Source organism: Rousettus aegyptiacus, unplaced genomic scaffold, assembly GCF_014176215.1.
Source record: "Rousettus aegyptiacus isolate mRouAeg1 unplaced genomic scaffold, mRouAeg1.p scaffold_m13_p_5, whole genome shotgun sequence".
Classification (NCBI taxonomy): Eukaryota; Metazoa; Chordata; class Mammalia; order Chiroptera; family Pteropodidae; genus Rousettus; species Rousettus aegyptiacus.
This window is the reverse complement of record NW_023416308.1, coordinates 65,286,761-65,313,044: the sequence shown is the minus strand read 5'-3', so window position 1 is coordinate 65,313,044 and position 26,284 is coordinate 65,286,761. Positions and strand designations below refer to the sequence as shown.

The 26,284-nt window shown below is 34.9% G+C and overlaps 1 protein-coding gene across 4 annotated transcripts in view; it reads right to left on the bottom strand.

Annotated features, from left to right (window-relative positions):
• CTSC (cathepsin C) overlaps positions 1–26,284 on the bottom strand; it is a 36,868-nt gene that overhangs the window by 6,882 nt on the left and 3,702 nt on the right. The window contains exons 1-4 of one of the 4 annotated variants that reach the window (XM_016153163.2): positions 20,885–23,212; positions 11,072–11,229; positions 7,286–7,441; positions 3,051–3,166 (exon numbers count right to left, since the gene is read on the bottom strand). In XM_016153163.2, the coding sequence (XP_016008649.1) occupies positions 3,051–3,166; positions 7,286–7,441; positions 11,072–11,229; positions 20,885–21,001 (547 nt within the window). In that variant the 5' untranslated portion in view covers positions 21,002–23,212. The other 3 variants (XM_016153162.2, XM_036220872.1, XM_016153164.2) reach the window with 3 other exon arrangements.

The following is a 26,284-nucleotide window of genomic DNA, read 5'->3' as shown; positions in this document are numbered from 1 at the left end:
AAAAATTAAATTACACATTTTTGGTTTTGAAACCATCCAAATAACACTATCTTTAAGAAACTCTCTTTCAAATAATTGAATGTCAAAGAACTACACAAGCGACTATACAGCCAAAGCCAGTGTTTCTTTCATGAGACACCAGGGTCTTATAATAAATAACATCCCATGAAAGACTAGACATGGCCTGTTATGTCTATCCAGCATTCTTGGCCCATAGCGGCCAAAGAAATAACCTCTCTTGGTATTAATCATTAAACCCTCGTCATCTGACCATCTAGCACTGTGTGAGAGACAAGCCACATGTATATCTGAGAGCTCAGAATGTGCTCTGTTAACAGAGAAAATCAGTGAAATGAGGACCAGGGGCAAACTCTCTGAAGCTTTTATAGTTCCTGGAAGAATGTGTCAGCTGCCCAGTTAATTAATGCCTCTTTTCAAAAGTCGAGGCCAGAATCTAGATTCTAAAAGAACCCTTACTTCTTAAGAAGACTATAATGCAATAAAGGATGAGAAGTACATCTGGCCCAGAAAGAGTTCTGCAATAATCCAATTTCTACAATCTCAAATAGATAATGTGATTTTCGTATGGTTTAACTGTTCAGCTGCAGAGTCCACTAGTAGAGAGCCAGCACACTGAACTAGGAGTAAGGAGTGAAGAATTTCTTTTTTCCTCTTTCTTCTTGCTTTGTCACTCAGCAGTATGACTCTGGGAAAGTCACTTGATCTTTTTGGCATTTTTTATCTTGCGTGTCAAATAAATAGGGTGGAGCAGAGTTTAAGGTCCTGCCTTCCAGCTCTAATAGTATTAGAACATGACTGAAGTGAACTAGATTTTAAACATTAGGAAAACACTCTGCATTTCCTAATTAATGCAACCTAAGAGACACTCCTTTCTTTCTTGAAGATATACTAAATAAAGGGGAGCTGGGAGAAGAACAAAGAAATTCCATCTCTTCCAATTTCCTAGCTCTCTTTCCTCTCACACTTTAAAGTAAATATCGCTATAAGGGTGATGCCTAAAGCTGTCTTCAAGTGTCAAAGTAAAACCTCATTCGCCCTCCCACCATTTCTTTTTTCATTAATCTTGGTTTTCCCTCTAAAGAGAGAAAAGATGTGAATTCCCTTAACTGTGGCTAACTTTTGAATTTTGGGTTATATAGAACCCTGGTGTTCTTACAGTTAGTGGAAATTTCCAAGAAGCCCAATGAGCAGGAAGAGAAAATATTTTTTTTTCAACCTAAAGTACAGAAAACTCAAAGAAAGTCAAAAGAGGAACTTCTAAGTACATTATTTTCTAAAGTACCTAACAAAATACTGCAGATGAGGGATCTATTCAAAAGGAATTAATCCATGAAATTTCTGTTTTTAAATTGTCCATGTCTATACAATTCATACTTATAACACTCAAAGAATATGGAACATTGGAGACAATAATAGTTTTTACTAAGCTACAAGAAAACCAATATCAAAAAATATTTGGCTTTAGAAAGTCTAATTCTCTTCCCCTGAATTACTGTCTCATCACTATCAATCATCTTTTGGAAAGTGAGTGGAACTAAACTTTTCTTTCCACCTTTTCCTATGCTTTCAATGAATTTTAAAAACACTATCAAATCTGTTATATCGTATTTTAATGTTTTGCTTGCAGGTCTTTCTGAACTATAAGTCTCTAGGACAAAGGCCATGTCATATTAATCTTTATATCCTCAGCTATTAAAAAAATTCTAACACATGTTCAATGCTCTTTAAAAATCTGCTTGATAGAGAAAATCTTAACTCTCTCTTAACATCAAACTTTTGATTTCACTTTACATTAATTTCTCAATTACCTTCACAATTCTCTCATTTCCAATGCCCCCTTTCCATAGAAGCCATCCCAGAAAAAGACAAGGTAGGGAAGGATTCAGGACCCACATTTTCTCTAGAGTTCAAGAGTCCCAGAACAACTGGTATACAGAAAGACAAAGAGATGAAACCTCTGGTGTCAAATGGACAGAAACCTTGCTGACTGGCTGCTACAAGACCTGTTCAAAGCTCTGTAAATTTAAAACACTTTGAAAGAACTCAGTGAGGATGGAATTGAAGGATCAGTGGTGAATGCTAATAAGTGGGAGAGGATGATTATCACTGAGTTTTTAGGGAATGGAAAGAGCAATTTATTTTTGGGTGTTATTAATTTATAATCCTCTCAGGGGACACTAATCAGAATGTTTCTAGACAGCAAATACTACACCTATTTTATAGTAACAAATCAGTCCTCTGTACTGTAATTATCTTCAAAATGAACTTAGAAGTAATAAACCTATTATATCAATGATTCTCTAAGTCATTGTTCGCTAAAATTTAGGATAACAAGATAATTTGCTACCAAGTGCTATTAGAAAAAAAAAAATTAAATCTACTCATACTGCATCCAATTTCTGAAAATAACTAGTAAAATGCAATCGTAGTGATACTTTTGGTAAATCTTGGGTCTGTTCCCAGGCCACCATTCGGGAAACCAGGTTAATATTTACCATCATATGTCATATTCTGATGTAAAGTGAACCGAAAGGTCACTGCTCAAAAAATCTACTAGAGAAATATAAAGGATATATTTTCTGGGCTTCTATGGTAATTAAAGACTAAACGATGGGGTCAAAGTACGGAATGTGGGGACAGGTAGCAAAGAAGGATTCCAGCAAACCACTTGCATAAGGAAGACTAATTTGAGTTGTATGCAATTCTTTGTTTCTACATGAGTCTCTTCTACTAGCAGGGCAAATAGATTGACTTACATTGCTCTGATTAATTTCATTTGCTACCTGGAACATATATTAAGGACAATTAAGAAATGCTGAGCTCAGTTGGAGAGATTATTTAATACCAAAGCCTGTCATGGATACAAAAGGAGGAAGTAAGCATTCATTGGCCATATCATTTCCATTTCTTTACTAAAGTAGATCATGCCCGTTTCATCTCTATATTCCCAGAATGTACTACAGAGCTTGGCACATAGTAAACATTCAATAAATGTTACAGAATGAATTAAAAAGTACATTTTTTTTTACCTTGGTTTCGAACTGGGGTAACAAAATTGGTACCACCAACATTTCTCCAGTCCCAAGATGCTGGCAAACGTAAAACCTTCTCATGTATTTCAGCAGTTAGTGGTGCAGGTTTGGGCCTAGGATAGAAATATACATTTGACATCGATATATACTTTTCTTTAAGGATGATTTCCTAACCTCTAATTACAGTATTTCAACTACCTGGCTGGCTAAGATCTAGATTCAAAACCAAAGAACACTTGTTTAATCAGTATTTCACAGTATATCTATAACACAATAATGCGTCATTATACAATGTGTTGGTTTCGTAACAAAATTGTGTAAATGGCTTTCATTATCAATTTCTTCTTCATGATCTAGTAATTTTCACCTGTGAAATTACACTAGTTTTGTGTATCACTGTGATGCTATTTTTAGTATGCTTCAATAGCTGCATTCTCTTACTTTTAACATATTTTAACCAAGAAAGTAGATGTGGGAAGTTAAAGATGGCTGACAAAAGACATAGAGAAAATAGAGGAATTACTGATGTTTGACTCAGGATATGGGTGGTAGTGATAGTGAGGTGGTTGTAAAAGAAGTGAAATAGGCACAGAAACGAAAGGGTCTAAGTATAAAGTAGGTAGAGTAGTTCCATAAACTATAGACAAAACTGCTTCATCATTATGGAACTGGATCTTATATGAAATGCTTGGAAAGTAAGACACAAAAGAGTTGCCTTGGACAATGAATAATGAACAGAACTTTTTTTTGGAAATGAGAAAATTGTTTTACAAGCTTCTCCATATTAGAGATTTAAAACAAACAGAGCATTTTAGCTCTTGACACATTAGACTTCTTGACGTTTCCCCGTCTGTCGAATGCTCTGTGTTCTACATCTTTGTGCTACTGCTCCTTTTATCTAAAATGCCTGTTACCCACTGCTTAGAAGAAATCCCCTTAGAGTTTTTTCCTGACTTCTAATTTTACGGACTGTTCACAGAGCAGCTCCTATCCACAAGCCCCAACAAAAACTCACTTCTCTTTATGCTCCATCAACCCTTTTGTTAGGGCTGCACTGTTACACCGTGGTAACATTTATTTTTCTGTTACTGTGAACTACACGAATTTCTTGTTTTCTTGGCATTATCATACCACACTGTTCTAACTTTTTTGTGGTCATAGTTGGTTCTTTCCAGGTTCTGATTTAGTCACTTGTAAAGATTATTTCTGGACTTCTTTATGTCCTCTGTAACTATTCTCAAGCAGTTCCCTCTCTAACACACTTCTCTTAGAGATGATGTAGTAGTTAATGCTAAGACAAAATGGAATTGAGATGAAATAGAGAGAGAAAAAGAAAAAATCATTATGAAAAATCAATCATAACCTTGAGATTTGTGAAGAATAGACAGCATAGTTCATTCAGAAATGTTAATTAATTTCTCACTAAAATATTAACTAAGCCAGGGACATTATTTGACCATATAAAAAGACAGAATTCAGAGACACGAAATACATAGAAATTACCATAACAAATACAAGGAAGTTATAATAATGCTATAAAACATTCAGTTTGAATAATGCTAATTGTATAACCAAGGTACATAAAAAGCTATGCATATGGAAATTTTATATATAAGGTAGAAAAAAAATAAACCAAAAATAAACCTTGGCTATTTCTTTTGAGATTTATGAATAAAAAACAGATGCAAACAAATTTTGAAAGGAAATAAACAGTTTCTGTGATTTCACAGTGAGAGGCCAACAGAGTCAATCAATCAATAGATATTAACTAATTGACCTGTGTATGCCTAAGAATACACTAAGTAATATGAAACATAAAAATGGAATTGAAGTTTGGCAGCATAACATAGTTTCAGGGCCGGTATCTCAGAGTCAACCTCCTACAAATGGTTTAACCTTTTACTAGCAATGTGGCATTAGTCGAAGATCTTAACATTGCAAAATTATGATGGTCTCCTATATAAACAGATATAAGCACACCTAACTCGAAGGATTGATATAAAAATTGTGCTTAGGATAGTATTGGTTTCTGATAATCCTTTAACAAATTTTTCAGCTATTATGATGATAACTATCATCATCATCAACATCCATGTCTTTAAGAGGATTAAATATGACACTGATAGATATAAATGACTATCTGGCACACAACAGACATTCAAATGTTTATTTCCTGCTTCCCATCATCCTATAAAGCAGAATGTTTCCTCATCAATGTAAACACAGACAAAGCAAAAACAATGTGACATCTGAAGCTCGATGGTGTGAAAATGAAGAGAGGGAAAGAGGAATCTAGGAGATGGAGAAGTGAGAATTAATAACATTATAGGTACAGTATACACCATTGGCTCTCAATCATTTGGGTCCAGATTTTTTAAGAATCTAGTAAAAACTTTGGACTCAGATGCCCCTAAACAATACATTTTTCTATAACTTCAGTAGTTTCACAAATACCTCAAACTTCATGTTAAGAATCTCTGAGTGTTTCTGTTATGTCACTAGATTCTTAAAACAGAACTAATTTATATACAAAATGCTACTGAAAACTAGGGAGCTAGACTACAATGTCTATTTTAGTATATCCCACTTCACTCAATTCTCTCTCTTTATATCAGCCTTAAAAGTAGCCCTTCATAAAGTAGCCAGCCCTTCACAAAAGCAAAGTTGCTTGGGTGGAAGGGGGAAGAGTCAAGTACAAAAGAGTTCCACAGATACATGGCGCATGGCACATGGCAAAGAAGTTGTATCTGAGGCTCACGTCTTTCAGGCAGGTGCTCCAGTCTCCCAAGGCTCAAATGTTGACAACACCTCTTCTGACTTTTCATTGAACAGGTTAACAACTTCCTGTCTCACACGGACACAGTATATGATTCCTTCGCTCTAATGAATCTGAGAAGGAATGTGACATGCTCCATTTTTCAATTTAGATTAACCAGAGCATCTTATGGACTAAAAATTCCTTAGAATACACATTGAGAAATATTGTATAAGGTTATTTTGATAAACGGGCAGAATTATGAGAGAATGCTCTCCGTTGGATGGGAAAAATCTCCCTATCCAACTGAGACAGGGAGATCCAAATGAGCCTCATAGTGGAAAAATGCCAGAGCCTTAGGATTATTAGTCTATAGATGAAAAGTTAGAAATGCATTTTAGTTAACAATTAATCAATCCGTGGCTTGTTCAAACATTAAAATTTGAACCAAGGACTTTAAGCGTATTAAGGAAATAATCATTGCATTTCCTGAAATTTGAAAAATGTTTTGATATACTAAGGGAGAAGAACCGACACAATTTACTGACTCCCATTAACTCTACTTGTTTCCAGTTCCCTGTCCTTTAGTTATGTCAGTTTCTTCTGAAGTGAGATATGGCATCATAGGAACATTGCTGGCTATTTAACAAATAAATGTTAAGGGACTATATACTCTGACAGATCCAGCTATAGTTTTGAAAGAATGAAAAAAAATCTACTGAATTCTTGACTATATAAATTCAAAGTATTATGACCTAATTTCCCAAAGTAATACCATGGGGTATATAAGCTAAAGATGGGAAATGCCACTTATAGCTGAAGTTAAAAGAGGTATATGGATTACAAGGAATGGTTTTTTGCTGGACCTTCAAACAAAGAGAAAATTTTAAGATTTTTACAAGTGGTAAATTTGACAGTTATTGTCAAGTTGAGGGTTATTTGAGGCAAAGGGAGTAGTATGAATGGAGGTCATGAAAGAAAAGTTTCTAGCAATTGTATAATATTCTTTAAAAGCAAGTCAGGGTACTATATATATTTACTGTCCAATTTAGATGGTTTTGGTTACTAAGTTTAGTTTATTTATTAGAAAATAAGTAGTCACATAATCATAGCTAAGCACAGAAAGGTACTGAAGTACTTTATAGAATGGGTAAGAATGGAGACGGAGGAAAGAGACCAAAGAGACAGGAGCAGGAGGCAGCTCCATTAGGCAGGAAAGAGATGACAAAGCCCTAAGCCAGGGTAGAAAATGGAGGGGAATCATGGAAGCGGCAGATGGTGTGAAAGCAAAACCCAGAAATCCGACTTGGAGAGTAGAGTATATGTAAACAGGAGAGGGAAATGGTTGGAAAACAGGTAAGAGAAAAAGTTTAAGTTGACCAATAAAATGGTGAGCAACCCAGAGAGAGCTAGTTGGAAAGAGGATGGTATTCAACGTAAACATCTTTATTAGTGATAAAGACGTGTGTTTTATTACCTGGGGACTCTCCTGCTATGGCCACCACTTCTCCTAATCATCTCTCTCAGGGTAAGAGTCTCATATTCCATGTACGTGGTTGCAGTCCAAGACTTCTGAGCGGCATTGATAGCTTTCACAAAGTCATGATTATATTTGTAGGGCCTATGAGAATACCTGAACAAAAATAAGATAGTTTCAGATATATTCTTCACTGAAATAATCAGACTTCATTAAAACAGACATTCTAATACTCTGGGCCTAAATGGAAGGTGGTATAATCTTTCAGGAAGGCTTTTTTATTTTTTTTTTTGTAATGTAACTTCAGCACAATGATCAAATTATCAAAATAGTCTTTATTCTACATTTTTTTAGTATAAGAAATTCATAAGTTAAATGCACCACAGTATAGAGTGAGACATACAATGCTGAATTTCCAGTCAATGGGACAGTTAAACATCATAAATACAGAAAACAAAATTTAGATAAACTGAAATTATAAGATAAAATAAAATCCAGTTTTAGACAACAAAAATAAAAATACTAAAGATCCCTGAACTATCCTTAACTCTAATGTAATAAAATCTCATTGGATTCAAGTTATTTTGTAGTGAGCCATGCAGAACACAACCCCGTTAACCCAGCTTAGAAATCCTTGGGAGCCAGGAGGAACTGCATCAGACACTCTAACGATAAGTGGTAACTGATTTTTGATCTGAAAAATCCCCTTAATTTGGCTCTAAAGTCAACGGGCTTTCAAAATATCTTCTCTTCCTTGCTCCTCATAGTTTAAACAAACCATTGTTTACAGTGCAGTTTGTATTGACACCTTTTGTTAAGCACGGCTGTTTTTTTGGGCACCAAAACTGATCTGGGTTTGGTTCGCATATAAAGAGACAACCTATGAGTCCAAAAGTCACCTTTCAGTTTTGCCTGAGGAGATGCGTGCATGTGTGTGTGTGTGTGTGTGTCTGTGTATTTATCTATATCTATATCTATATCTATATCTATATCTATATCTATATCTATATCTATATCGATAGCCTGGAATTGGAATGTCTTCTATGAAAATAAAACTTCAAGTTAACTAAGATGTATGTATAAAGATGTTCAATGAAACACTTTCATACTGGTGATAGATTATAAACAACCTAAACAAATGTTCTCAGATAAGAGATTGAATAAATAATGGTACTAAATTTTCTATATGGGTTATTCAGTAAAAATGTCTAAAAGAATATTTAGGGTGTCCACACTATATTAAACTAAAAATCAGAATGTCAAAGAAATTTATAGAGAATTTACCATTTTTTGTGAAAGTATATATATTTATACTATGAGTATATTTTTAAAATGCCAACCATGGTTATCTCTGGGGGACACAGGAGTGCCACCTTTCCCCACCCCTCCTACAATTTCCACAATGGATCCTTATAACTTTGAAATAATAAAAAAAATAAAGTAGAGGACAGCACAAACTGTATATAATGTATATATATAGCATGGCAAGCATTATAACCACATTATACAAAAAAAAAAGTTTCCATATGAACATTTGGTTTATATCCTTGTTACTCAAATTTGGTTTTTGAACTAGTTAGCAGCAACAGCAGCAGCACCTGGATGCTTGTTAGAAATGCAGATTCTAAGTATCCAACCCAGACCATCTGAATCAGAATCTGCATTTTAACAAGATCCCTTGGTGATTCACAATAACATTAAAATTTAAGAAGCACTAGTTTACTTGATGCCAAATGCTTTGATGCAGATGTAAATAAATCTAACACACACAGAGCATGTTTACAAAGCCAAAAAAATCAGGGGCATTGATTATTTATTTAATTCAAACATGTATCATACCTATGTGCCAGGTGCTAGAAATTACAGAACTTACCATATTATTTCTACTAACAAAAGATTTTGTGGCTTACGTGTGATTCACTATCTAAGACTTCCATTAACATTCAGTTATGCAAAGCAAGATATATCTGACCTAAGTAACATCTTAGGCATACTGTGAAATTTTCTTTCTCTTTTAATTTATATGTTCATAGAAAGAGCACTTTAATACAATCGAAGAAACCGGAAGCACTGGAAAGAATAAAAAAGTGCAACCATGCTGATGTTTTCATGTTTTTATCAAAGTTCTTCCCTACTTTTGCAAAGTGTGAAACCAGAGAGGTACCTTCACCAAAGAGATTATACAACTGCCTATGTCGTATTTCTCACACAAACACAACAAAAACAAGTTACAGTTGCTTGTTTCTTTAAACTCAAAAGTAAATTTTAAATTGTAAATGTATGTCTTGAAATATTTTCCACTGGTGAGTCTCACTATTTCATGGACTTCAAGTATTTGAGAAGCAGTAACCAGCCCTACTTCTCTGGCTGTATTGTAACATCTAGCAAAACATCATAGGCTATGTGCATTACCAAAGTGACAATGTAAATCTTAAAAACTATGTTTAAGATCCAAGGAGATTAAAAATAATGTACCTTGCTATGGTTTAAAAGATCACTAAGAGCGGAAAGAGATCTTGAGGGTAATTTTGTCCCAAATGCTCCTTTTATGGGTTCTGAGCACTTCAGTAAACAGCTTCTTCCTTAAAGGAGACAATGTTTGCAATCTCAAAAGAGTACAAAGCACATTCCAAATGGTAGGGTAAAAAGTGAATGGCTTCTTAGGAAATGTGTTGCTCAAGGATTGAGCTGAGCAAAGCAATTTAAAAGCTAAATTCAAAATGGGGGAGGGGAGGGTGAATTAGTCAGATTTAGGTCAGCTTTTTCCAAGAAAAGTTCCTCCTCTTTGAACTCATGTCCCCCACCTCTCTGCTGCAGTCATTCCCCAACAGTGTGACCTGGCTCTAGATGAACTGTTCAAGTACACTTTCATAAAAAGTTATTACCGATAATAGTTGTTTTTCTTTTCCTTCCCAAATTAATAAAAGTCTGAAATCTTGTGTGTGTGGTTCAGTTACCTAAAGAGCACTTAACTTAACAAAAACATGAACTTCATGTTAGAGGCTGACTTGTGATCTCTCAAAGTTCTTATGTTGAAGTCTTAACTTCCGGTACCTCAGCATGGGACAGTATTTGGAAATACAGCCCTTAAAAAAAATTAAGGTAAAAAGAGGTCATTTGGGTGGGCCCCAATCCAATATGACTAGTGTTCTTTTAAAAAGAGGAGATGAGGACTGAGACAGAGGAATAACCACATGAGGACACAGAGAGAAGGTGGCCACTTGCAAGCCAATGAGAGTGGTCTCAGAAGAAACCAAACCTGCCAACACCTTGATCTTAAGGCTTTTAGCTTGCAGAACCGTGGGAAAATAAATTTCTGCTGTTTAAGCCATTCAGTCTGAGCTACTCTGTATGTATGACAGCCTTAGCAAAGGAAATATACTACATAAATACTAAGAATTTTAATTTGTTATTTATTGCCTTGTTTAAAATTTATGTTCCAATTAGTATCACCTACACTTGTTACAACATAAATATATGTATCTACAAGTATTATGCAATATAGTTTACATGGCAATAATAAAATTATTTTTCTTTATTAGTCATTGCAGCTCTATAGTTCTTAACATAAATTTTCTTTAAAGCCACTTTTTAGAGTGCTTTGAAAAAAGAGCTGCTTCTCTCAATTACATCAGTCAACATATTTTTCCAGTAAAGTTTTATATAACATGGATTATGTTTCCAAGTCAAATAAATTTTATGTACTCAAAAATTTCCAAGAATTAACGTACACATACACATACTATAAACCAAAACTAAACACATCTTTCATTTGTGACAACTCACTTGTCATGGAGCCCCTGAAGGGGTGCTGTCTTCACATTCTCGGAGGTAGTGTCCTTCCTTCCAGTGAAACAAGCCCAGTTCCGGCCCAGCACGTCATGCACCCACCCAACCATCGTCTCATGGCAGTAACTGGTCACCTTGCCGCCCTCTTCTTTATACTGCAATCAAATAAGGGAAGAAAAGGCCAGATGAATCTATAGTCAACTCTCGGGTCCATTTCTCAGGCCGCATTCACAGTAAAGACATCATTTTTTCATTATACCTTAGGGATTTGCCTCTACCAACAAAAGTAAAAACTTCACTCTGAGAGGTTACATTCTGAGAAAATATCCTAGAAAAGGAGGAGAAATAAATGTTTGTCTAATTAGTGTTGTTAGTCACCAAACAAAATTTATAACAAAACATTTCTGACTACGAAAGGAAGAGAAAGAAATTAACATTTTTATAGCATCTGCCACATACCAGGCATTTTATACAAGTTACCTCATTTAATCTTCACAATAAGCCTATGAGGAGGCAGGCGCACCAATAACCCTATTTTGCCAGTGAGAAAGTAGAAGCTCAGCTCAGAGAGGATATGTAGCTCCTACCGAGGGTAACAGAGCTGTTACGTGACAGAAATGAAATTCTGCTCAGAGAAGATTCACTCCAGTAAAACACAAGAATAAGTGATGAAAATTTCACATATGACTAAAAAGAATCCTCTCTTCTGTCAATTTTCCATTTATTAGGTTATTGTGATCATAGGGGAGCTAAAATAACCTGATTATTAAATATTCTCTCTACTATATTTCACTAATATGGCCGTTTGTCTTATTTCAATGTTAATCATTAAGTGACAGATCCAGGATTTGAACTCAGAGAGACTTTGGCTGAAGAGCCGCCTCTCTTGGAGGAGGGACACATAATCTAGAATGGGAACACAGGATATAAGAGGAATTAAGAAAATTTCATGCTAAATTTCCATGAGGAGGGATGTGGGTACAATTTTAGGCACTGACTGAATTTAATATTAGGAACAAAAGCACAAAAGCAGTCAAATCAGTACCATAGTCAGTTGTGTTTCAATACTTTTCTTGACAAAAGTATGCAGTAGGTTGGTTTTGGACTATAAGCTATAGTTTGAAGACTTCTTATCTAATTTAAGGAATACTACTTTACTATCTGCAGGGGTTGGCATATCTCTTTTTTAAGGGCCAAGATAGTAAACATTTTACGGCTTGCAGGCTGCAAGGCTTCTGTCACAACCAGTTGACTCAGCCATGTGATATAAAAGGTGCAGAGGAAATGAACAAATAAATGAACTAGACAGTGTTCCAATAAAGCCGTATTTATAAAAACAAGCCGAGAGTTTGCAAATCTCAAGTTTAGAGGTATTGAAAGGGCTAATGCACAATTAAAGATAAAATTACCTCATTACATCTAACTAACTCTGAATTCAAATTATTTTTAGTGATAGAGTTAAAAATGAATGCATGGTCTTATAATCCAAAAGAGGTGGATTTATATATAGCACAAGATAAGTTGCAATGGTCTACTTATAGGCACGTTTTGCTTCTATCCTGGTGGTTCTAGATAACCTGAAGCCCATCTATTTGCCTCTGGCTGAGGATACTGTCCCTAACAGGAGCTCAGCTCGCCACTCCTCACATCCCTGCTAAAGGCCCAACTCAGGATGAAGAACACTGAAATAAAGGCCTACGATATAATCAAGCTACAATGTTACAGGGTGTGTTGTAAGCAAAGGTTAATAACATTTATGTTTATTATGCTGAAACTGCAACTACAGGAAACTACAGGAAACTACAATTTTTATAGATTTTATAGATCAAAAGCAGTCTAATATTAGTAACCTCGTATGATGCAACCTATACCCCTCAGAGTTCTAATCAGGATTTCTCTTTGGCACAGGCTCTAGATCATGTTCGCTTCTCCCCTGTCACTTACCAGTCAAACAGGCCAGGTGTGGCTAAGTCAATGCTCCCCTTATCACTACTGTTTTAGAAAGCAGTCTGACAGGCTTCAAGAGTTCTTGAAATCATCAAATACGCATAAATGAAAAAAAAAAGCTAAACAGAAAACATTCATTGCAGTATAACAGAAAAGTTAAAAACAAACACAAGAACAAAAGAATGGCCCAAATGTTCAATTATAAAAATGATTAAATTAATAATTCAAAGGACTATTATATAACGTTTTAAATGATAAATATGAGTTCTATAGGAGAGAGGTGAACACGCTAAAGCTGGGGGAGCTGCCTGCTTTTAGAAATAATAGTGTTATTGGAACACAGCCAGACCACATGTTTATATACGGTCCATGGCTACTTTTGTGCTATAGTAGCAGAATTGAGCAGCTGCCACAGAAACCACTAAGGTCCACATAGTAGCATTATTCACAGTGGCCAGGACATAGAAGCAAACAAAGTGTCCTACAATAGATGACTGGATAAAGAAGCTGTGGTACAACTTCTAAAACATTTATTATCGGGTCCTTTAAGAAAAAGTTTGCCAACCCTTTCATAGATAACTAAAAAGAGAATACTTATGATATATCGAGAGGAAAAAAAATACAAGATAGTATTTAAGTTGAATGCAAATATATAAATTTTTTATAAACTATGGTTTTGAAAAAAATGGAAATGAAAGATGAAATGGGTCTCTGGGTGGGATTTTCTTGGTCATTTACCAAATGAAGATTATTATATAAAATTTTTTTAAACTAATTACTTTAAAAAATACTCTTATTTCCTAAGAATGGGACTCATAGCCTGTAAAGTTCTAGAAAAGAACATCTGTGAGGGATGGTCCAGGTGTTACTAGAGGTCACCAACTTTGATCTGTCTGGTATTACTACGCTTCCTGAAAAAAGTCATTATTTACATAACCTATTTTGTATTTTGCTAAGCTCTTTCATTTATTTATCAAATATTTATTGGTCACATAGTATTTCTCAGGCATTGTGCAAAGTACTAGGTATGCACGTACATATATATTGATGTGGCCCTAGCTCTTAAGAAGTTCAGAATTCAATAAAGCAAATAAACATGTAAATAATTCATTATGACATCATGTTTCAGCAAGCTAACCATTTAAGAATAAATTTAGGTCACAAATAAAATGACTTTAACTATGTACCCAAAGAGGTAGGGACATTCAAAGTAGAAGACATGGGCCCCACATTTCTCATCAGTGTGGTTTTGTTAATTGGCACAAATGAGTCATAGTGATAAGCACAATGGAAAACACTAAACAAACTTCCCCTACAAGGGGAAGGCAGGCTTGTTATTTTGAGAGGAGGGGGAAAATTAACGGGAGCATGCATGATTTTGCTGCAGTCCCTTATCATTCCCACTTTTTCGAGGGCTCTCTATTCCCCCTCTTTACCAGTATGACAGAACTACTGAGCCTTAACATTTACCTAGTACTTCATGCTTTATAAACATTTTACAGATTACCTCTATAAATCTTAGAGGTTGAGAACATAGATGATTTAGTCTCAGGTTACCAAAAAGTAGCTAAAGGAGGAAGTCTAACTAGAATTCACTATCAAGGACTCCTAGAACCAAGCATTCTTCCCAGTACCTTGCACTACTTCTCCATACACTTTGCCTTCTCCTAATGAGCTAGAGAAGTAAGCATATAGGTCAACTGCCCAAAATACTGAGAAGAGATACCAAGAATTCATGCAGCAAAGGCTTAAAATCCAATTTGCAAAGGGTTTCCATCTCTACCATTTGAGTCTCACAATGGGATAATAGAAATTATTCTCATAAAAAAAAAAAAGAAAGAAAGAAATGGCTTTGCAAAGTTAAATGTAGAAGAAAGAATTCAAATATAGGTTCATTGCTTTATCCATTCTCTCCTTTAAAAAGTTGGACAAGATTAACGGACTCTCAAAAGTGAGGTCCAAATTGTTGCCCAAGGCCGTTCAGGGGCCGCCATTTTGCCAAGAGTTTTTGATGCAGAGCAGAGGACATGTCCTCAGACTTGACTGCCTATAGCAATCCAGCTTTGCCACTTACTGGCTGTGTGATCCTGAGCAAGTTAGCAAGTTATATATCCTCTCTGTACTTTCGGTTTCCTCATCTGTAAAATCAGGATGCTGATAATAGACTCCACCGCATAGGCTGTGTTTTATATACACGAACTCATGTAATTTTCACAGCAGCCTATGATGTTGTTCTTTCTACACACACAAAAATAAGCACTGTGAGAACAGGATTTTTGTTTATTCAACAACTAGGAAACTATCTGGCACTAGGAAGCAGTTATCGAATGATGGACTAAATAAATGAATAATAGAAAATAATAACAAACGGCAAGTCCTATTTCAACAATAACACAGAAATTCAGAAGATACACAAAGTTTAAAATAGAAGTGTGGTGCTGCCATGGTATCAGGTATCAGACAGCAAACTCTGACTCATAGCATTACTTCAGAAATATCAACCTTCCTCTCTGAATCTCAGTTTCCCTATGAGTAAATTTAGGTTGATTTAGAAGTTCCGAAATATCCCTTCAAGCTTCCTAACTGCACAGGCCTTACATCTGTGGATTTCCCATTTAATATTGATAAAGCCAGGTAAATAATTCTTAATTTGGACACACTTTATTTATATACTAGGAGTATTTCTATATCTAAGTAATCCTAAATAATCCTTAAAAAACTACAACTGTTTCTGTTGTTTTAACTCAAACAAATGTACTACAGAAATTATTCATTTGTGTACCATTTCTGAAACATTAAATTGATAGTTATTTTCCATTAAAAATTTTTATTTTACATTATTCTGTACTTTACCCGATCTAAAGAAATTTGGTCTTTGTCAGAACTTGAAATTACTTTATAAAAGGTAGGACAGGACTGTAACACCACTGTGCAAGATAGCTTCAGTTTCAGAGAAAAGAGGCATTTACCACTTCAGAAGCCAAACGCTTAGTATCTTAATTTAAGAGGACCACACACTGTGCCCCTGTTATCTTCTTATCTGAACGTTCTCAGGGTATCTGTCATTTTTCCTACTATTACAAAATATTCTTTATGTGATTTTTGACATTATTACCAATTAAGAAGCTGAAGTCTTGGCTACACTATCCAGACTGAAATGTAGCCAATTTTTTTTTCCCCTAAGGGCTTTATTCTTTTATATAAACATTAGTCTCTGAATAGTGCCTTGCACAGATGGGATGATTTAAATTTCTATTCATTTATGCCAATTTCTGTTGCAGCAAATAAATTCATAAAATCTGAAGAACCTCCAAGGCCAAGAGCTTAAGTTTATAAAACTACTAGAATTCAATAACCATCCAACTGCTTCTTTGAAATTACCATTCTCTGAATTACAAAGCACTCACAACCCAGCTGCCCCCTTCTTTAATTTTCTACTCATTTTATCAACTATCCAATTAGATCTACCTAGTAATATTAACCAACTGAAAAAGAACAGGTTGGGACATTTTCAGAACTTAAGTTATTTACCCTGATCTCTTTCTTAACTGCATAGAGGGGAGAAAAATCATTTACACCTTGTTCGACTGTTTTCCTGATCAATAATATACCTAGCAAATATGTAGATACTTACTTTATGAAATACACTGGCTGTGAGACAAAGGAAGTCTAGTAAAAAGGACTTTGCCCTTTAAATTCTTGTTTTGCTGCTTATTCACATAACTTTGAGCAAGTCACAATTAGGGTATCTCAATTACTTCATCAGATAATGGGAATGATGCCTACTTCACTGGATTCCTATAAAGGATAAAGATGACAGTGAAGTTTAAACAGTTAAAAAATTTATAAAATCTAAACAAGTAACAATATAAACACTATCATTTGTTACCATGGAGGATATAAAACTGTTTAAGACTTTAGCCAAGACATCAAATAACTCATACTCTAGCCCCAACTGCCAACCGAGCAGTTCATTTGGGTCCTACCCTGTCAAATAGTGATTTTAAATGAGATCCAAAATGAGATGAAAAGATGATTCATTGAAATATTAGAAAATACTATTTCTATTTTTATTTCTAATATTGAAAGAAAACTGAAATCCAACTTCCATTATTATTTAATATGCAAAGCAACATTGATAGCTCTACTCAGTTCTAATATCAGATGTTCACCTGTCAGGTACATTGTGCTACCTATGAGATGGTTACGACACAGCATATTCCCTTTTATATGTGCCTGCTTAAATTTATTTGTGTACTTACTGATTTCTGTTAACCCCCACAAAACAAACAAGTAGCTTAAAATAATACCTGCAAAGAAACCAGGATTTGCAGATACTACCGATGTAAACAGAAGCAAACAAAAGAAAATGACAAAGCTTACGTTTACCCCATTCCTTCTATGAGTTCTGTCAGCCACGTTAAAAAGTAAGAAGGTTTTGGAAACAAATGCTTTGAAATGGTTCCATCGCTGTAGTATTCATTTTTAATCTTATTTATCAACAAAGCAAATGTTTCAGTTCAAATTTGCCTATTAGAGTTGCCACTGTCACCAACACTAAACAGCAGTTCTTCTAAACTCTACTAAACCTGTGACTTCCATACTTTTAACAAAATGGGTCAAAACTACTAAAATTCTTTATTTTAAAGGATTTTAATTAGAAAATTCTATTTACAAATTTTGAAAATATGCATTAATGAAGATTATCCATAACAGAGACTCTTACACTGCTTTTGGCAATTATGAAGAAGCATACTTGTATATTGTTTTCAAAGGATATTATTATGATAGAAAACATATTGAGTGCATGTATATAATTTTTAAATATATCTATACATACTATGGAATACATAATAAAACATTTGGACATCTAGGTCTATTCCAAAAAGACCATTTCACCATTTCAGAAAAGAACACCATTCACGATAGACTGATTTAATGATAAACCGCATCTTTAGAGATATTATATTCCAGAAATACTGAAGAACAAAGAATGTTTATTCAACTTTTTGCCTTTGGTTCACTGTATATATCCATATAAGTACTAATTAACCATTTTCATTTGCTGTCAGGTCTGGAGTGTGAATAAAGCTATTATATGGCAATACAAGAGAATAAGGCTCATTTCACTAAATTTTTTTTTAATTTACTAATTTTACTAAATTCTTCCAAACCTACCTAGGAGTACCACATCTTTCTTCAGGAAGAAACAAACTTCCCTATGTCAGTTTTAAGATTTGGTCTACTTTTCTGCCTACCAAATAGATTTAACCATTTACTTGAAAAGTTGAATTTTAATAAATTGCAAAACTTCCAGGAAACTGTCACGGTGGTTGCAACCAAATAACTTCTAGCACTTACTGAAGGAATTGATAGCTAGATTTACATCTAAAAATGGAGGGTCATAAATTTATTTCCAGTGTTGAAAAAACATTCAGTTATAACCAAAATATATGTTCCTGAACTAGTTAAGAAAATAGTGATTTACCAATGAGCAAAGTAGCCAAAGTCCCTTGGCTCATTCATTACTTACTTGCTCGTAAATTTTTTTTAAATTTTTTAAATTATAGTTGATGTACAATATATATTAGTTTCAGGTGTACAACTTAGTGATTAGACACTTACATAACTTTCAAAGTGATGGCCTCAAGAAGTTTAGTATCCATCTGACATCATACATAGTTATTACAATATTATTGACTATATTCCCTATATTGGACTTTACATCCCTCACTCATAAACTCTTGAAACTGTATGGCTGGAAGAATTCTTAGGAGTTCACCTAATCTATCCTTTAACTGGTGCTTGTCGCTGTACTTCATAGGGATGAGGCATAACCAACAGCATTACAGGCTAGCTGATTCTTCAGGCTTCGGGGAGCCACTGCAGTCATGAGCTCACTATTTCCCTTGTCAGCTAATTTAGTTTTTAATAATACTGAAAATTTGCTCTTTTTAATTTTGAGCTCCATCTTGACTTCTACAGTCTCATATAAAACATAAAACATAAAAAAACAGAATAAAATTTACAAAGTTCATCTGTTCTCTAAGACGTCATTCTACAAATATGGCCTGGGAATCTACCGCAGGCTCTCAAAAGTAACAATACTTTTAGAAATGTGTCAATAAAACAACAGGACAACACAATAATATATTATTCAATTTTCTTTCTTTTACAGATTTATTGAAGGCTTATTATTTATCACATATTGTGCTATACATAGGGAATAAAGTGGTCAGTAATACAGAGTTGATCCTTGCCCTCATGGGGTTTGAAAGCCAGAGAAGACAAATAGGCAATTACAACAGAGAATGCTAAGCAGTATTCAGTATTATACTATGATGCCTTCCAACATACATATCTGCAATTCTGTACCCACCAAGTCTTCTCTTCTTCCATAATCAAAACATTTAGATGCAAAGTTACCCAGAGAAACAAAAAACAAAAATCGCTTTAGTAGAGGTGATTTTAAATTTTATAATACATTTTTATACTTATTGGTTGCTTTGTCTGTATTTATATACTGAAAAATCAGTATGAAAATATACAACCCTCTTAGAACTCTAGAGGCAGGTAACCTGATATTTTTCAGATCAGAGAAGCAAAAATATAAACATAGCACCATTCATGATTTGTGTTTCTAGAACTCTATGGAATAAATTATTTGTAAGCTGGTATGACTAGTGAAAAGTCTTTGAAAAGACAAAAGAAGTCTGATTAATTTTTTAAGCACCTAGAAAGTTCTGTGTGCCTTAGGTTCTGAAACTACACAGGGAAATCAATTTTTCATTTTGGAAGAAGACAAAAACATGCTATCAAACCATTCCATTCCAAAGTTAGTACTACCAGAGCAGAGCTACCTGCAAAGCATAATGGGAACAAAAATTGTGGCATTTCTCCAACTAAAGGAGTTGGAGAGGGTTTCACAGAGGTGGCATTGAGAACCTGAGTTATAGAGTTATCAGGTCCTGAGGTAGGATGAAAGAAACTATCCAGAGAGTAGTCAGCTGTATTGTTCCCTCATCTTTATAAAATATAACCTTCCCAGGCCAGTACCCCTCAAATGGTATAAAAAGTTATCTGAACCAACAAAGTAAAGATGACAACCTGCTATCTGGAGAAAAAGATTCCTCCGTTCAAGCAGATATGCAGAAGTCCTTCCAGACAATAGGAATCAGGTGTAGCCCCACATTTTCAGTTTACCAAGGCTGATATTAATCAGCTCTAAACAACTGAGGAGGAAACTAGTCATTGTTTAGCAGGAAAGAGCTAACTGACAGCAATCAGTGTGAACAATAGTGCTATTAAGAGAAATTAACTTGGCAAAGATACTTAAATTATACTTAATTTGAAATTTACAAAGTTTCCCTTCCAAATTTTGAGGATTACAAAGGGAAGAAGGTAAATTTTTGTTTTGAATGACAGGCCCCTGGCTTAGAAAAGAAAATGAGTAGCCTCATTTGTAAGGGAACCTAAATTTCAAGTGAATTCTTCTCCTAAAATTTCAACAGGAGCAAATCCAGTGCATTTCCTATTCTATTAAACTAACACTCGTGATGCTTATAGACTAGGATTCAGCAGAAAATCCACCAGAATGTGACTCCAAGTACCTAAACTGCTTTGTGAAATGGCTTTTCTTTCACTCTTTAGCCCTAAGGAAGTCTTTAGGCTTGAAAGACTGGCCCTTATCATTTCACAGTTAAGCTGTGTGAACATAAGCACTACATGAGACTAATTATCCTTTCCTGTAAAAAGAAGCTGGTAATATTTTCTTTATAGAGTTTAGTAAGGTAAAGTATCTCAAGTTTTTAACACAAGGCTAGCGCCTACCCAAAAACAAAATAAGAAATGTGTTAATCATACCATCTTTCTGGCCAGTGGTACAGCAGGCTTATGATCTGCAAAAAGATAGCCTTCAGCAGATAGCCTTTGCCCCAAACATGTCCTCCATAGGACAATCTTCTCAACATATCTGTGCATCTCAAGGTATCCTGAAGCCTTATTTTCTCCTTACGATTAAGCGTTGGGGTTCCTCAAGGTAATGAGAGAAAGAGAAGGCATTCAGGAAGATAATTTTACTATGAATAAAATTTACACTGTAAGCAAAACTAAACACAAAATTCTAATCCCAGCCAGTATGGGAAAATCACTTCGATAGAAGAGTATCTAAAAGAGAAAAAAAAAGAAAAACTTGTGTTGCATATTGTTCTTTGCATTCAAAGGCTGAATGGTGAAGCGCCTAAGATTTCCAGATTTTTAATTTCTCCTCGTAGTCTCTGGTTGTTCACATTCCAAAATGGTGATGGCTGCTTTCCACGGAAAAGCTCAGGAGGGCAGCTGCCTTGGAGGTAGGTCACCAGAATTCCTCTGCGTTTTGCATGCACATAAAGACTCCAGAAAGGACTGTCGCTGCCACAGGCCTCTGCTAGCTGTTAGAGGTAGGTAGGTCCAGTGCTGCATGCTGCTCTGCCTCTTAGCCCCAAAGCCTGTTTTGGGCTGTAGTTTTAAAAGAGCCCTTCAACAGATGCTCTATTTAATAACTACAAGACAATAAAAACTAAAGTTATAAGGTAATAAGGATCATACTGTCTCTTAAAAATGTTTAATCATATTAATTTCTTTTAAATTAAAAAAATGGCATCAGTACTAGTATTTGAGATGCTGTTTTTTTTTTTTAATGCTATTTAAGACATTCACAAAAAGCCACAATTCTCAAAAGCTGAATGCTTAAGCGACATGTATTGCGCATGCAGCCAACAGGCTCAAGAAGCACATGCAGATGCATCTGAAATTAATTGCCATGGTATAAAGCTAACATAATTTTGAAATGTACTTAAGAAACAGGCTAACCTAGCAACTGGATCCATTAATATGTATACCTTACACATTCTAAATGTAGGTTTTGGTGCTGTTGGATCCTGTTTCCAGGTATGAGGCTATCTGATCTAAGGGTGAATACTAGGGACTTTCTTTTCTACTGGTTTCCATTTCCATAATTAGGAGGAAGAGAGTTTTAAGCCAGAATTGCATAAACTGCATTCTGAGAAAACTTTATTTTTTGTAAGGTAAAAATGGTAGATTTATTTTGGGAAAGTTTTCTCTTATACCTTCCTCCTAAGCTATCACCATATAATAAAGGTGCTGAGAAGTTCTGAAATAAAGGAAATGATTTAACACAATCTACACTTACTCAACTATCAGAAAATAATTCAGAAGCAGCAGCTTATTAGTTTCAGTTCTAATTTTCACTTTGACCTGTTACTAGTAGCTGCCTGAAATGATCTCTAAAGTTTAACAAAATGAAATGGTACACCTGATGAGCAATCCCACCTGGCAAAGGTGTGAACCACTGTTGGTCCATTAAACAGCTTGGCAAATGCTGATATAGGATAAGGCTATAGCCAGTTCTGTTTTTCATATCTCACTTTTAGTAAGGCTATAGCCAGTTCTGTTTTTCATATCTCACTTTTAGTAAGTAAAGGAGGAAAGGAAAAGGGGAAAAGCTGTGTTAAAATGCAAGGAAGGTTAAGTCCCTATCTACTTTACTCTCTAACCACTCTTTCTTTCTATCAAAATTCTGGACATCTAAATTTATGGATCCAGTGAGAGCAATGATTTAAACATCTATTCTGAAAGAATGAGGAAATGCAAAGTGAAAAAATCCTCTTCTTCTAGTCAACATTTTATGTGTTGAGCAGAAGCCATTTTTAAAAAAAGATGGGTAGTATCTCATAGGGGTGATTGACAAGTATATCAATTTCTCTGGAAGAGCCACCTTCTCTACTAGAAAGCACACTTGAAATGCCATGGCCTCATGTGGTTTCCTAATGAATCTGTTTTTTGGGGGGCGGGCAGCATAGCTACTTCAAGGGTGTGAACTGAACTTAAGGCAACCTTTTCTTAAATGAGTCTTTATACCTTTCTGGGTTGATGTCTACTTGTGTTGTGAGCATCATACCTGGGAGAGCTAACTGATGTTTGCAAACAAAATGACATGCTAAAGTGAAAAATCACTCACACCAAATAGTGTAGGCATGTAAGAGATAGCAAATAAGCAGGCTCAAGCAAAAAATCTACAAGAAAACCATAATCTCTCCGGTCTCCTTCTCCATCTCACTGATGAATAAATAGACATTAATTTGCATAAGTCACCAGGAGGAGGGAAGCTTGCTTTTAATAACAAAGTTAAAAATATTTCAATGGAGCTCACCCAGGTTGTTCCTCTGATGTGGCAAAGCATATATTCCCACAGTTCCCAGTTGCATGAACAACTGACTGATAAAATCAGTGACATCCTATGAAAAGTTTACAATGGTAAACTAAGTCATTATGTTGAGATTAAACATCATCATGAAAGAAAACAAAACACATAGTTAAGCATGCATTAAGTGCTAAACTTATTATTCTGTCCCTCAATTGAAACAGTCTTAGAAGTAAATCCCAAGGTGTTTAAAGAAAAATCCTAACCTTGGTATATTTCATCTACATTAAAACAAGTACATCTATCCCAATAAGAAGTGTTCTAAAACCTGAATTCTTACATCTTAAAAATGAACCCAGAAGGCACAGCAAAAAAATGTTATAAGATTCCCAAATCCTTGACTGTAGAAACACAATTAGCATTTCTGGCTGTGACAAGCTTGAAACTTATAAGTCACTGGCATAAAAATGGCAAACAAATCCTCTTTTATGTATTTCCCAACCATTTCCCAAACATTCCAAGACTCCCCAGTTTTTCTGTTTTGACTAACAACCGCTTTGGAAACACTACAGTAGCATTTTTTAGCTTACAGTTCTTTTAAGACTGGTGGATCTCAAACAAAAACTCAATTAGAAATCAGTGAAGTTTGCTTGATTATCACCAAATAAATTTTTCAGCCACAATGAGTCTAGTTTCCCTTCTATACATCTTCTTCAGTCCTTGAATAGCTTACTCTTCAAAAAAATCTAAGTTCCTTCTCTACTGCTTCCTTTTACAGCCTTAGAGAAAGTGAAATGAGAAACAGTAAAAGGTTAGAAAGCCTATTCAACCTGAGGTATTCTTTGGAGTTTAGTTTGTATCATACGACTTCCTTCGTCTGGGCAATTTGGTAGAGAGGATGGTATACAGAGGAGCTTTATACACACTCATCATAAATGAAAAAAGTATATAAAAGCATAAAGAAGAAAAAATTATCACTTATCCACCCATTGCATAAAGTCAGCCATAATTAAATGTCCTTTATGTTGTTTTGTCTTGTTACGTTGTTATTTTCAAGAAGTTGGCTGTTTTTAATCTGTAGGTACTTTTCAAGGTACAAACTTATTGGAATGTGCCAACTATAACCAAATAGTGCATGCTATTAAAATATGATAGTCTTAGAAACTGGCCTGTAGACAGTATTGCATTTTATTTCCAGCAGCATACCGTTTTAAAAGAAAATTGAAAATGAAGGCCTTTAACAAAGTTTCTATTGTGCCATGGGTCTAATTACTCAATGTTTTACTTAAAATTCTTTCAAAAGTTTAGGTACCTGCCTGAGTAAGCCCTAAATGCATTTGAATTTGTAAACCCAAAAGTGTTCAGTTCTGAATGTCTGCAGAAAGCCGAGAAGAAAAAAGTATCTTTTAAGAATATTTACCTACTATTTCCTGACCAATGCAAACTATGCATGAACTTTTCAGTTGCAAGATTAACTTCCTTCCAAGCTTTTATCTAGCTTAAAGTTACATGCAAAAAAATATATACAGTATCCCCTCTTTACTTTCAATTTTTCAAGCAGATAAAACCAAGAGGAAAAGGCATAGAGCCTCAAGTCATGAAAAATGCTCATCTTCCAAGTGAGGCCTGAATAAAAACTTAATGAAGGAAGTTTCTAGCAATAGGAGTGGTATCACAATTACTGCAAAGTTGGAATGCGGGGTAAAGGATGTGGAAGCTGTCTGCTCTGTCTAGCTGCAGGAGCCTAACAGAATACCTGCGTGTATCACTTGCCTAGCAAACTCTAGCAGAAAAGGCAGTAAGAAAGAATCTGATGAAAGCATATCTGAAGAAGTCAAAAGGAAACACATGGGAAGGTCTGATATAAATCAATGGAGAGATCTGAAAATCCAATTGATCTGTAGAATAACAATGTAGAGAATACCGATAGCAAGTTGACATAGCAAAAATTTGCCAGATATTTCCATAATGGTGGTAGGCTCAGTGAATTATGCTGTTAATTTATATAAGACACTTATACTTGAACAACAAATATTGACTAGATATTGACAATTCTTCATTAAAAAAATTAATTATTTTCACTTAAGATACCTTCTAAGTCTATAGGAAAGTCTCATGTGCTTTACTTGTTAAATAGGTTTGTATTTTTCTTGAGTTACACACCCGGCATGGTTTCCACAATACCACTGCAGAAAATTCCTTGATGCTGTGGTGAAATCCAGCAAACTCTCAATGTTAACGAGCATCACCAAAAGCTTTTGACTTTCCTATTTTCTAAAGTCAACTCTATTACTTTTCTTACATTTTGGAAAACTGTTCCCTATATCTTTCAGTTGGATTTGCTAAAAGGATATGGACTGTATCACTCTACAAAATATGTTTATCTGGAACTACTTGATTATGTTAAGAGAAACCTTAAAACCATGTTTCTTATGTGTATTCTATTCTGCTTATTGAAATTATGAACTTTGCGGCAAGGTCTAACCACTGACTAGTCAGAGGGGTAGATTTTTCATCAGGAAAAGAAAAGATGGCCCAAATCATGGTTCTGTCGAATGTGCACTTAAAAAAAAAAAAAAAATACTGAAATCAGCATTAGAACACTGTTCCCATTTTTATTCCTAATGAGAGAATACCATTGAGAAGCACATGATTAGGTAGGATCTGCCCTACAACATCAACTATACTGAATCTTCCTACTTATGGTTGAGCACACTTACCTGGCATTAAAAAAGTGGTTTTCTACTGACCTGCTACTCATGTGCTGAGGCTATGGAAAAATATCGAATTTGCTTATGTGTAATTTAAAAAGAAATTCAAAGAAGTGTTTTGACTCCTCCTTCAGTCATCATCCGTTCCCTTTGTCCTACCAGCTCTAGACTCCTTTATAAGCTCAGAGCAAACTGATTGAAAAATATTATTGGAGGGAAATTGACCCTTGTCAATTTCTGATTATGACTAGAGTAATTTTAATGCTGACTTTAGAAGTTTCCTCACCAGTATCTTCAGTTTTACAGAAAGAATGAAGTTTTCTAAGCCAAATGGGTAAACTATTGGCTTAT